General features: G+C 52.2%; 1 protein-coding gene and 1 long non-coding RNA gene across 6 annotated transcripts in view; one reads left to right on the forward strand and one right to left on the reverse strand.

Moving 5' to 3' along the window:
- Positions 1 to 12,706, reverse strand: part of PAX8 (paired box 8) — a 65,577-nt gene that overhangs the window by 13,050 nt on the left and 39,821 nt on the right. For 3 of the 5 annotated variants that reach the window (XM_040224245.1, XM_040224246.1, XM_040224244.1), the window contains exons 4-8: positions 11,841 to 11,929; positions 11,422 to 11,547; positions 10,803 to 10,978; positions 5,812 to 5,932; positions 5,172 to 5,378 (exon numbers count right to left, since the gene is read on the reverse strand). In XM_040224245.1, coding sequence (XP_040080179.1) covers positions 5,172 to 5,378; positions 5,812 to 5,932; positions 10,803 to 10,978; positions 11,422 to 11,547; positions 11,841 to 11,929 — 719 coding nt within the window. The remainder of the gene's footprint in view (positions 1 to 5,171; positions 5,379 to 5,811; positions 5,933 to 10,802; positions 10,979 to 11,421; positions 11,548 to 11,840; positions 11,930 to 12,706) is intronic. The other 2 variants (XM_040224249.1, XM_040224247.1) reach the window with 1 other exon arrangement.
- On the forward strand, positions 5,524 to 6,780 carry LOC120851470. The gene is made up of 2 exons (XR_005718331.1): positions 5,524 to 5,824; positions 6,140 to 6,780. It is a non-coding gene; the product is annotated as an uncharacterized LOC120851470 (long non-coding RNA).

Here is a 12,706-nt window from a genome sequence, read left to right on the forward strand (position 1 = left end):
GTACGATCAGCTCTCAGACTCAGCCCCTTCGACCCTTGGATGAAGCCCCTGGTACTAGAGCCCATGAGAGGCAAGGAGTGGCAGGAAGTCCCTGTGGGCAGATCCAGGACAGAGGGTCGATGTGATGTGAGTAGGAGAGTGATGGAAGAGGGCGATGGCTAATTCAGGCCTGAAGCCTTTTCCCTTTCCTATTCCCTCCCTACTTCCGAGAGATGGACAGACAGACATCTAGGTCTAGATTATGGCCAGGGAGGACAGTATTTAATGTCCCTGGCCTGCATCTTCTCATCTCTCTTATGAAGAGCTCAGTTAGATGAGAGATTGTACACTGGGTTCACCTAAATCAATACTTGATTGATTGGGAGGGGGCTTCCTGTTGCACTGTCGAGAAGGATTCTGAGGCTGCGTCTATGTCTGCTATGACTTGGGTTGGGCTAAGTATTGGCTCTCAGACCACCTATCAGCTATTATTGGCCTAGGTGCTCTCTGGGGGCCGCTGTGCTCCCACATCTCCCCTTCTCACGTTACTCTCACCTTGTCCTTTCCCATCACCAGGTCCTGCTGCTGCCTAAGCTCTACAGCTCAGGGGGACAGAGCACCAGGACACAAGTTCTCCTTAGGCCACGATTTAATTTAGTCACAGTTGCCCCCTCAGTCCCATCCCACGAGAACTAGCCCCAGCATGTCTTGGAAATTGAATTTCATCAGCTTTACTCCCTTGTATTGTGCGGTTTTTAATCTTCATTTCTTCTCAGTCACCTAATTTTCTCCCAGTGGGACAGAGGTATCTGAGTCAGATGCTGGAGCATCAACTCCTGGAGGCTTCCTCCCCTGAAACTTGGCCCCCTTGAAAAGCCGGCTGAGATTGTCTTCAGGACTCCCTTCACCCTCAACTTTTCTGTTAGTCCCCAGAAAAGAGTGAAAGTGTTAGTGGCTCAGTCATGCCTGACTCTTTGGGACCCCATGGACTGTAGCCCACCAGGCTCCTCTGTCCATGGGATTTCCCAGGCAAGAATCCTGGAGAGGGTTGCCATTCCCTTCTCCAGGAGATCTTTCCAACCCAGTGTTTGAACCTGTGTCTCCTGCATTGCAGGCAGATTCTTTACCACTAGTGCTACCTGAGAAGCTCCAGGACTCTGCTTCAATTCCTTAAATATTCGGTTTCTTTCCCCAAAGCCAGGAACTTTACAACCTTCTTAGGAATGAAACTACAGAAACCATAAGGTGGAGGCACGCCTTCACAGCCTATTTTCTGGACTTAATTGACTTTTAAGGCTCTTCACCATAAGCTTATCTTTGGTTTGTAATTCCATCTCTTCTGCACTCAAATATATTTTCAAAATAGTTCTATTTTTAAGAAGCGGATGTAGGACTTCCCTGGTACTCCAGTGGATACGAATTGACCTGCCAATACAGGGGACATGGGTTCAATCCCTGGTCTGGGAAGATTCCACATACGTTGGAGCAACTAAGCATGTGCACCACAACTACTGAGCCTATGTTCTAGGGCGAGCAAGCTGCAGCTGCTGAAGCCTGTGTGCCTACAGCTCCACAACAAGAGAAGCCACCGCAAGGAGAAGCCCGCACATCCAACTAGAGTGGGACCAACTATTTCTCCTCACATCCAACTATTTCTCTCCCCACTAGAGAAATAAAGTGGTAACACACTACTGTAGCACAGTAACAAAGATCCTGCACAGCCACACAAAGTAAAATAAATTTTATATATATATATGTATACATATGAAAAGAAGCTGATGTAGACAAAGCTGCATATTAAAGGAAGTCAGGTTCTGCAAGAAAACACTAGCACCACAGAAATGCTGGTAAATATCCTACGTATCGGCAGAGGCCAGCATCAGAAAACCAGGACTTGGGGGAATTCTGAGGGTAGAGGTGATTTCAGACCATTTATTGGCTCCTTTGATGTCCGCCCTCTATGTGACCTCTTTTCAACTCCTTATCTTGCTCTGATAGCAAGGAGAATTTATGGCAATCCAGAAATCTCTTTGGCAGGATTAAATATAATTTTGCACAGAAGGATGGAGGCGGGTAACGGACTCTTTGATGATAAAGCCAAAGTCGGCTTCCTCAACAGCTGAGCTGGAGTCAGCCGGGGAACAGACAGGACAAGGACAGCATCAATATTGCTCTCGGTCAGTGTGCTGGGACGCTAGACAGGGGCACCTGGGAGGAGCTTTTAGGGGCAATCCTCCTGCCTCCCAAACCCTGAGATTTTTTTTCTTTCTTGGCTGATTAGGGAGAAGCTGAGACCCAGAAAAAAACATCCTGAACATTGCATTAGCAGAGGCTGGGCTGGGGAGAACTTGATCTAGTGGTGACTCTGAGGCAGGCAAAGACCTGGTGGGAGGCGATAGGCAGGGTCCAGTCCATAGGTAGCTACTCAGAGGAGGAGAGCTGGGGAGGGCGTTCAGATAGGTGATGATTATGGAATGAAAATTTACCTAGTCCTTCATCCTCTCCCCTGTCTGCAGCATCATTACCTTGCATTAATTTGGTCTTGGCTTTCTTTTTATTCTTCCAAATCAATCTCTTGCTCCCTTGCCTAGGTTTCCAGCCCCCAGACTCTTGATATCCTTTTTTTTTTGGCCATGGTGCCCATGGCTTATGGGGTCTTAGTTTCCTGACCAGGGATTGAACCTGGGCCCACAGCAGTGAAATCGTGGAGTCCTAATCACTGGATCTTCAAGAAGTCTCAAATTATTCCCTTCCTAATCTGGTTTCTTCCTACCCCATCTCCCCAGTCTGCTCACTCTGGCTCAGCCACGTGGTAGGCATTTAGGTCCAATCTTGTTTGGAGGTTGCAAGGGGACAGTCTTTCAGGAGCTCCAGGCAACCACCTGGGCTCAGCATGGACACTAGCCATCCTGAACCCCTGTGCTGAGTCACAGGGCAGGCCCAGTTCTGTGGACTGTGGCCTTGACTTGCCTCCTGCTCTTAGTAACCATCTAGACCAAGCCTCTCCAAGCCTGGGCCCTGCTTGCTCTTCCCAGAGCCTCTGCCTCTGTGCTGCCTCTTCCACCCTCAGGCTGGGCTCCACAGCCTTCACGGGGATCACACCCTGCACATCAGCCTCAGCAGGGTCTGTCTCTGGGGGCCCCCCACCTGAATGACCACTGTGTGTCTGCTGCCTGCTGCTTTGCCCCATGCAGGGATGACCTCCCAGTCCTGCATGGACAACAGACACAGGACATGTCTGTTAAACTAAGAGCTCGTAGAAGTTGGAAGCATGATCCCTGATTTGATCGCATGTTGTCTGGAGGTGCCTGAAGCCCTTAAGGGAGGGGAGAAAGTAGAGGAGGGGGTTGAGGGTAGGGACTCTGCACTGGGCTGTTTCAACCACACTTCACACCAATGCCCAGGTCTGTGCTCTGACATATCTGCTTCCCACTGCCCTGGGTCCTTCTTGCTCCTCTCTGGCTGATCCTGCCCAGCCTCTTCACAATTCCCCGAAAGTGAAGAACTGCTCCCTGACACCACATGCTTCACCCACACCATCATCCCTTACCTGCCTCTTTTCGGCCCTCCTGGCCATCGCCCACCAGATACACAGGCAGGCAGTGGTGCCCAGTGACTGGGCCCCGCCCCCCACACACATTGAATTTAAGTCTCTCCGACTCTCCCCTCCTAACCCTGTCCCATTTTCTCTGGCTGACATCACTTCACTCAGCTCACAGCCTTTTCTTCTTTAATCACTTTGGTCAAAACAAATGACCCATCTCCGCTGACTTCACCCTCTTTTGAAATTCTGCACTGAGTCAACACTTTCCTCCTTGCTTCAGATCCTTCCTCACTGCCTCTTTGCCCACACGCTGGGCTTCCTTTATGAACCCTCTACCTCTGTGCCCACCTCCTCTAAGAGGTCCTCCTTCATTAGACACGGGGATGCACAGAGGGGGGAAAAAATGTCCTAGGTGCCAGACAGACATAAAATGTAGAGACAGTTATAAGGAAGGGTCAGTGGACTTGAATAAGATGACCTTGAGTTCCCTCTGGGTGGACAGAGGTCTGGTTCTTATGATGCAGTGATTTTCAAGTGCAAGGGCTTTCCCTGGGCAGAGCCCCTACTTCAGACAGAGCAGCTCTTCATTTGTCTGGTCTGGATACCTGGCTTCTGTCAAACTTTTCATTTCAAGAGAGTGTTGTGAGGCCTGGCAAGCTTGAAAACCACTGGTCCAGAAGGGCTGGCCCACTCCTGGTTTCTTCCCTGGGTCCTGGTTCAATGCCTTGGACCCACTTCTGAAATAGTCTCATCTCTGTGGCCGCCTTTCAAATATCTGAAGACTGTTATGGGCCTCTGTTCCCTCCCTCACTCCACCTCTGGCCTTCTCCCTGCCTAGCCAAACACCTCTGACTTTTTCAGCCACTGCTCAGACTTTGCCTGGACGGGCCAGTGTCCTTCTGCCAGGCAGACTCAGCTCTGCTGGGATCTGATCCACAGGGCGCACGCAGGCTGACATGTCACCCTGTTCCTATTCAGGGATTTTGGCCAGGTCTTTCTCCCTGGGCCTGTTGCCCATCAGTGTAAGGAGAGATTTGAACTAAATGTCCCTAAGGTACTTCCAGCCTTGAGTTGGATGAGGGTCTTGATGAAAAGTCCCTGTTTTCCTATCTCTTGGGTTGGTGAGTCACTCTGCCTGAGTGTCCTCCAAGAGAGACACTTAAGCTAGGGACACAAGAGTTACACTATGGGGACCCAATTGGGACTGACCCTCCATCCTTAGAAATTTGATCCAGAATTTGGCCCCCAAAGCCAATGCCTTTCTCTCTCCAGAGTTTTCTTTTTCTCTTCTTTTGCATTTTTTTTTACCCAGACCAAGGGTTTGGGGCTTTACTGAGTCTGGCTCCTGGTCTTAGGGTTCTGGCACTTTCATGGGGCTTTGGGGCAAGGTTTTGAAAATCCACCAGGCACCCCCACTTCCAAGAACCCCCAGAGTGCCTGCCCCTCCCACGGCCTGACTCTGCAGGCATACAGGACAGCATCTTGGCGCCTCCAAAAGTGGCCGGAGGAATGAGGGAAGAGGATGATGGTGGAGAGGACTCGGGGGAAGTAGGGGCTAGACCCGAAGTAGGGAACTGGCGGCCGGCCGTGAGGACTCCCCCTCCCGCCCCCCGCGATGGCTGTACGGCCCGGGACCTCCCTGTCGTACCTGAGAGGAGGGCCTGGCCCGTGAACTGCCCGTACACGGAGGCAGCATGGGGAAAGGCATTGAAGGGCGGGACCGAGGCACCGGCTGGGACCCCGGAGCCGACTTGCTGCAGATCCAAAAAGGCGGAGCTAGATAAAGAGGAAGGGGTGGAGCTAGAACTGGACACCTCGGGGGTTTCCTGCTTTATGGCGAAGGGTGAATGAGGATCTGCCGGAGGGAGGGAGACAACAAGGAGAGAGGGGTGTGAGATGATGGGGCGGGAACATGCACAAACCAAGCCATGAGATGCGGGAGGGGCGGGGCGGCGAGGCGCGGGCGGGCTCCTCCCTGAGGCGGGGCGTGGGGAGTGGGCGGGGCTACGCGGTGTCACTCAGGTGGGGGGAGGAGGTGAGAGGGCACTTCTGCCTCCCTGCTGTGCCTCTGTGAGTGTAGACGCAGGTTGCGTGTGCCCCGCGCTGGGGGGCAGGCGGAGAAAGGGCCGAGGACTGAAGGCGAGATCCTCTCGACCCACCTGTTGACCGGCCAGCAAAGTCCCCCTCTCCTCTCCAGGCCCAGGGCCCTAACACCTTCCTCCTCTCCACCAGCCAGCTCTGCCCGCCAGCCGGCCCCCGCATGGCCCAGGATATTCTGGGCATCGTACCTGCCACCACGGGGTAGGTCTGATGAGTCGAGAGGTTGCGCCCCAAGGGTGTATTGGAGGGGGTCAGGGTGGCCTTCCCGTCGTCCAGGGCGCTGTTGAGCAAGGGCAGCGGGTAAAGACCCTGGGGAACAAGAAGAAGTGAGCGCACAGAGGCTGTGGGCGGCAGGCCCTCCTTTTAAAGACCCCCCACCCCCGCCAGCCGGCTCCCCCTAGAAAATACCCGCTTCCTCTATCCCCTCTTCCCGCTCAGTCGCTCAGTCTTAACTCCACTTAGTCTGTTTAATCAGTTCTTATTCTCTGACTCACAGCCCTTCTGTTTTTCTCCCAGTTCTAGGGGCAGAACTTGCCCTCTGGCAGCTCTGGAATTCAAGGCTGGCTGGTGGCAACAGCGCCAGGCACAGAAGAGAGTGGGTCCTTTCAAGGACCACACCCTGGCTGGATGCTGGGCTCCTTCCGGGTTTCCTCACCCTGTCTGGGCCCACGGAGGGCAAGATGCAGGGCTGGGGCAGTTAGCACGTGGACTGTGCTTTCCTCCTTTCATTAAAATATACTCCAGACGGGAAATGGAGGCACAGAGCTGGTCAAGACACTTCTCACACTCCCACAGAAGTCACACTCCCCTCCTCTGACTCCAGGACCTATGTTCTCAACCACTGCTCTGCGGTAGATAACATCATAACATCTTACATGTAAAGAGAGCAGGCATTAGACGTTGCCTATGTTACCCTGATACATTTCTCCCAACAGCCCTGTGATGTAGGCAAGCAATATTATGTCTGAGATGCTGAGAGCCTGAAGACCAGAGAGGTGAGTGTCCTAGGTGAGCATGAAGTGGAATCTAAATCTGATCCTGACCCCTGTGCTCTCTCCTTCAGTAAAAAAACAGAGCTGACACCTAAGCAAAATAGGTAGACTTCTTCCCTCTCTCTCCATATCCAAGCAAATATAAATGTGCACATTCAGCTTGAAGATGATATTTATGGTTACTTTTGTTTAAAAATTCTTTATCAAGTACCCCGGGGGGTTTTCTTTGTGAACCTCATTTTAGACATCACTGAGCCTCCCCTGACATGAGTGGGCCATCTCCTCCAATGCTTCTTCCAAGAAGAACTTGTTCAATTAAAGGCAAGGGTACATCAGCCCTCATCATGATACCCTCCCATCAGGCCATGAAATAGCACACAACTCTGCTCCCCACATGCAGATCACACATGACACCAATGTGCTCTGTGAACCGGTGTGCAAAAACTGAAATCAAGGCTTGTGCTCCATGGTTATATAACAGCTCTTTAAAGGCAATCACTTTCAACGATTTGAGCTGGGTTCTCCAAGGAGCCACAGCAGTTTCTGGTTGCATGCCAGGCATTTATGGAAGTTGCAGTCAACTCTAGAGACGACAAGGGCACCATTATCCTGTAGCAGCAATTACTGACTAAATGGCACTCTGGTTCTACACCTTCTGAGGGAGCTTCCTGCTTCTAGGTAGGGTAGAGTTACTTAGAGCCTGGTTTCATGAAATTGAACAAAATGCCTGATTTCTAGAAAGTGTAAGAAAAGTTTAAAATGTTTTGTGGACATGTTGATCTGATATAAAATACCTCCTCAAAATCCTGGTGGTGCTAGTTATTCAGTCATGTCCAACACTCTGCGACCCTATGGACTGTAGCTCACCAGGCTCTCTGAGCATGGAATTCTCCAGGCAAGAATACTGGAGTTGGTTGCCCTTTCCTTCTCCAGGGGCTCTTCCCGACCCAGGGATTGAACCAAGTCTCCTGTATTGCAGACAGATTCTTTGCCATCTGAGCCAACAGGGAGGTGAAAGTCGCTCAGTTGTGTCTGACTCTTTATGACCCTTCAGGCCAGAGTATTGGAGTGGGTAGTCGCTGCTCCCTTCTCCAAGGGATCTTCCCAACTCAGGGATCGAACCCAGGTCTCCCGCATTGCAGGCAGATTCTTTACCAGCTGAGCCACAAGGGAAGCCCCACCTCAAAATCCTATAGCTCTCCAAAATCTAACAATTCAGTGAAAAACAAACCTATAAATCAGACATTTCAGTAATGTTACCCTAAATGCCTTAAACATATCAAGGATGACTGGATTTCTTATTGGGGTAGGACTTGAATTGGGGTGCAGAGGGCACAATTCCTCAGGACTTGGACAAGTTTGAACTCTTGTTCTGCAATCACCAGCTTTAGCAGCTTTAGTCTCCTTGATCTCTCTGAGCCTTGGTTTTCTCCCCTGGGTAACAGGGATAATAGATCTTCTTTACAAGGCCGATGCAAGGATTAAAGGAGATTTTATATACCTACATTAAACACCTAGCACAAAATGCTTCGTAACAAACATGTTCAATAAATAGCTACTTTAGAGTTATGTGAAGGGTCACAAGCTGCCCAGTTCTTGAGGCTCTGTCATCATAATATTCACATTGTGTTGATCTGTTCCTTGATGCACTTGTGAAATAGAGGAACAAGAGCTTTGCAGACTCCTAACTGTGCCTGGTAGTAAAATAGCATCAGAAATGAGCCCACAGAAATGCTTATGTTGAATGCTTTGCCCTTTGTTGATTTTACAGAAAAGATGGCCGTGCTTTTGCCCCATCCTGAGGTCAAGTGTGAGGACCTGTGCTTCTCTCTCAGCTTCCCAGACCAGAGGCCCTTTCCCTGCCCAGCAAAAGGACACTGGGGTGTTCCTTTGGCAGCAATGGCAGCTGTGGGAAAGGCAAGGAGCCCCAGGCACAGGCTGGGTCCTCCCTGTCCTTCCACATCGAGCAGGGGAATGAATGAGGGAGGGAGTGATTGGCTGAGCGAGGCACTGAATCAGTAATGGACATGACTGAACCTCCATCTCCTCAACTGTAGGATGAAGGGGTAGAGTAGTTGTGTGGTTTTTAAGTTCTCTTTTTCCAGTCTTCAAATAAGAACTCCCATAGGAGCACCATATTTAAAACAGGTGACAGTGGACCAGTCTGAATGAAACCAGGGCCTGTAGGTCTGAGCTCTACAAACTTTCACTCCTGTCAGCCCTCTCCACCCTCCTTGGCCCTAGTCCTCTCCAGGCAAATGGAAAGACTGGACTGAATGGGCCCTGTGGGCCCTCTGGCTCAAGACTCTCCATTTGCATGATCCTCTATGTATGTATGCCAGTTTGGAGTAGGGTCTTGGGACTCCTTATAATCAAGCAAGGTCCCTCAGAGGGGTAGGGGAGCTCAGGAATGGTTCTGCACAACCCAGTGGGTCTCAGCAGCAAGGTTTCTCTACCAGGACACTGAGTTGTGTGGGGTCCATGTCTCACAGCAGGTTCCTGGCAGACCTACCGCTGTGGCCCCATTCCCCTCCTGCCCAGTCAACCCCGGCCTGGGGAGCCATGTGCTGACTCGTGGCTGATCGCCCTGCCCTCTCCCCAGGTCTGCTGACAGCCAGCCTTCTCTGAAGCTCTCCTGGTTGCCACAGCCGAGGCTGATAAAATCGCTGACGCAGATTGCCTGCCCAGCTGCGTTGTTGGCAAGGGCCCAGCCACCCAGCCGGTCACTGGCAGTGGTTCAGCCGGTGACTGGCATCGTCACCATTGTCCTGCTCAGATCTTAAAGCTACACGGGCTTGCCTCACTGCTGGCTCAGATGACACCTTGAGCTGAGAGGGGTGAGCAGACTCTGCTCTAGAGAAAATCCTCAGCTGATTGATGGTGTTGGGTTGGGGGATAGGGAAGACACTGAGACTGTGGTGTTGACAGAAGATAATTAACAGAGGTGCGGAGTCATTTTTTGGCTCCTGGAGACACTTTGGACATCTCTGCCAGTTTTTCATAGAAGCCAGCCTCTGATAAGCCATTTCACCTGTCCTGAACACTGGGAATAAAACTTTGCTTGTAGCTTGCATCTCTCGGGCTGCATTTCTCATTGCATTTACTCTGCTGCTGCTACTGCTGAGTCACTTCAATCGTGTCTGACTCTGTGCGACCCCAGAGACGGCAGCCCACCAGGCTCCCCCGTCCCTGGGATTCTCCAGGCAAGAACACTGGAATGGGTTGCCATTTCCTTCTCCAATGCATGAAAGTGAAAAGTGAAAGTGAAGTCGCTCAGTCATGTCTGACTCCTAGCGACCCTATGGACTGCAGCCTACCAGGCTCCTCCGTCCATGGGATTTGCCAGGCAAGAGTACTGGAGTGGGGCGCCAGTGCCTTCTCTGTGCATTTACTCAGTCTACTTTTATTAAGCATCTGTTAGAGAGGCACAATGGGAGATGCTGGAGGTAAAAAAGATGCCTTGAGATGCTGCCCTGTGCTCAAGAAATGTGCTGTATCTTGACATCTCTGTCCGCTAGGCAGTGACGTTACCCCATGAGTTCTGGGGAGTGGCCCCTCCCACCCCGGACATGTAGAAGTCTGGGAGAGTGAAAATGAAGCGTGTCTGAGGGGCAGGGAAGAATTCATGGACCAGGTGAGGCTTAAGCTGAGTCATACTACCCGAGCAGTACTTTTCCAGGCAGAGAAGTGGGAGGAAGGCATTCAGCGAAGCGGGCACACCGTGTGCCAGGGCAGAGAGGTGTGAATGAGAGGAGCGTGAGCATGGCAGGCACAGGGGTGGGGAGGCATGAGTGGCTCGAGGCGGGGCTGGAGGTGTCGGTGGAGGTCACGCTGTAAAGGCCGGAGCTGCGACTTTATTGCTGTAGGACCTGACCTTGCTATCTGGGGGAGACACTGTGGCAGGGGGATGGCACGGTTGGTTGCATTGCTCTAAGCTCAGAGGCTACAGGTGAGGGAAGGCAGGGGACTGGAAGGATGAGCGGGAAGATGCTGCTAGTGTCTGGTGAAATAATGCCCATGACGGCCTTGGAGCTGCTGGAAGCACGTGCCCTGGGCCCATCAAGCAACTTCTAGATGCTTTTAGAATTGCCAGTTGATTAGGGAGCTTTCAGAGACCATGTCTTGCTCTGCCCTCCTCACACCCTCCCACCTGTCTGCTCACCTCCCGTGCCCAGCTGGCCCCTCACCTGCTCGCCTTTGGTGTGGCTGGGGGAGGTGTAGGCCTCCGGGTAGTGCTGCCGATCAAAGGGGCATTCGAGCGACTCGAGATGGTGCTGGCTGAAGGTGTCCGTGCGGAGGTGTTTGCGGGGCCCGCTGCTGCTGCTCTGGGAGTCAATGCTCAGCCGGCAGCTGTCCTGGTCACCTGACAGGCATCCCCCAGCAGGGAGAAAGCTTTCAGGGGGCTTGTCGACCCATCACCCAGGCCAGAGTGGGGAAGCAGACTCACTTGGGAAGAGGGAAGAGCAAGACTTCCGGGTGGCTTAGAGACAATCCACAAAGTCCTGGGCCTAAGGGGGTCTCTGTCTCATCAGTAGTAGTAGTATTAGTCACTCAGTCATGTCTGACTCTTTGTGACCCCATGGACTGTAGCCCTCGGGGCTCCTCTGTTCGTGGGATTCTCCAGGCAAAAATAATGAAGTGGGTAGCTATGCCCTCCTCCAGGGGATCTTCCTGACCCAGGGATCAAACCCGTGTCTCCTGCATTGCAGGTGGATTTTTTTTACCACCTGAGCCACCAGAGAAGCCCTGTCTGAGCAGTTGCCCTCCTGCACCCCCAACCTACCCTCTCGCCCCCTCAACACTCACTGTCATCCATCTTCCTCTTGCTGTCGCTGCCAGGCTGGGCGATCCCCAGGAGCCCATTGATGGAGTAAGTAGAACCTAGAGAGTCCGACTGCGGAGATTCTGGGGGCGTCACAGCTGAGCTGGGGACTGCAGTGGGGCAAGACAGAGGGTCAGGATGTGGGCCTGGCACCCCTCAGAGCCCCTGCCACCACCACAGAGGAGTCAGGGGCCCTGCCTACTGATGCCAGGGTTCTTGCCTGCGTTGTTCCCAGCCCTAAACATTTCAGAGAATCTTTCCTGGGATTCCAGCCAGGTTTGGGTTCAGTTCGAACACACGGGTGTGTCTGTGTGGACATGTTTGTGTGCGATTCTGTGTGTGTACTTGGATGGGAGTGTGTATGCAAGGGGCTGAGTGTGACTGTGGGACCCTCGGCACTCACTCAGCGTGTGTCCTGGGCTCAGGGACTTGGTGGCCACGCAGCTGTCCATAGGAAGGTTGAATGGCTGCTGCACTTTAGTCCGGATGATTCTGTAAGGAAGAGAAGAAAGGCCCTTCTAGCAGAAGGAGACAGGGCTTCTGGCTGCCCCAGCTCCATCCACCTTTTTGAGATCCCACTTGAGCATCTATAGACACCTCAAACTCAGCCCATTCTTTTAGTTGCTAAATTGCATCCGACTCTTTGCAACCCCGTGGACTGTAGCCCACCAGGCTCCTCTGTCCATGGGATTTTCCAAGCAAGAATACTACAGTGAGTTGCCATTTCCTCCTCCGGGGATCTTCCTGACGCAGGGATCGAACTTGAGTCTCCTGCATTGCAAGCAGATTTTTCACCCACTGAGCCATCTGGGAAGCCCCAAATTCAACCTGTCCACACTTAAACCCACGACCTTACTCCTCACACCTGGTCCTTCCCACTGTTCCCGTTCCATAATTAGCCCACCGGTCACTCAAGGCAGAAGTACAGGTGGGGCTCAGTATCTGCCTCCTTCCCTCCTCCACTGAGCCGTCATCAAGTTCGGTAGATTTGACCTCTTATCTCTCTTCAGCGATGATCCCTCTCTACATCTCACCGCCCCCACTAAACTCTACCTCCAGGGTCACTCACTGGCCCACTCCTATCTGCTCCTGACCCTTTCTAATCTTTTCTTTCTATTGCAGCCAGACTGGACTTTCTGAAATGCAAGTCAGCCTCATGGTAACATCTCATGCGAAGGTTCTTGCCATTGCTTATAAGTGAGAGGTAAGAATACACAGCATGACCCCCGGCCTCTGAGGGGCCAACAGCCTTTATTCACATCTCCACCT

The sequence above is a fragment of the Oryx dammah genome, unplaced genomic scaffold (assembly GCF_014754425.2).
Source record: "Oryx dammah isolate SB20612 unplaced genomic scaffold, SCBI_Odam_1.1 HiC_scaffold_25, whole genome shotgun sequence".
Lineage (NCBI taxonomy): Eukaryota > Metazoa > Chordata > Mammalia > Artiodactyla > Bovidae > Oryx > Oryx dammah.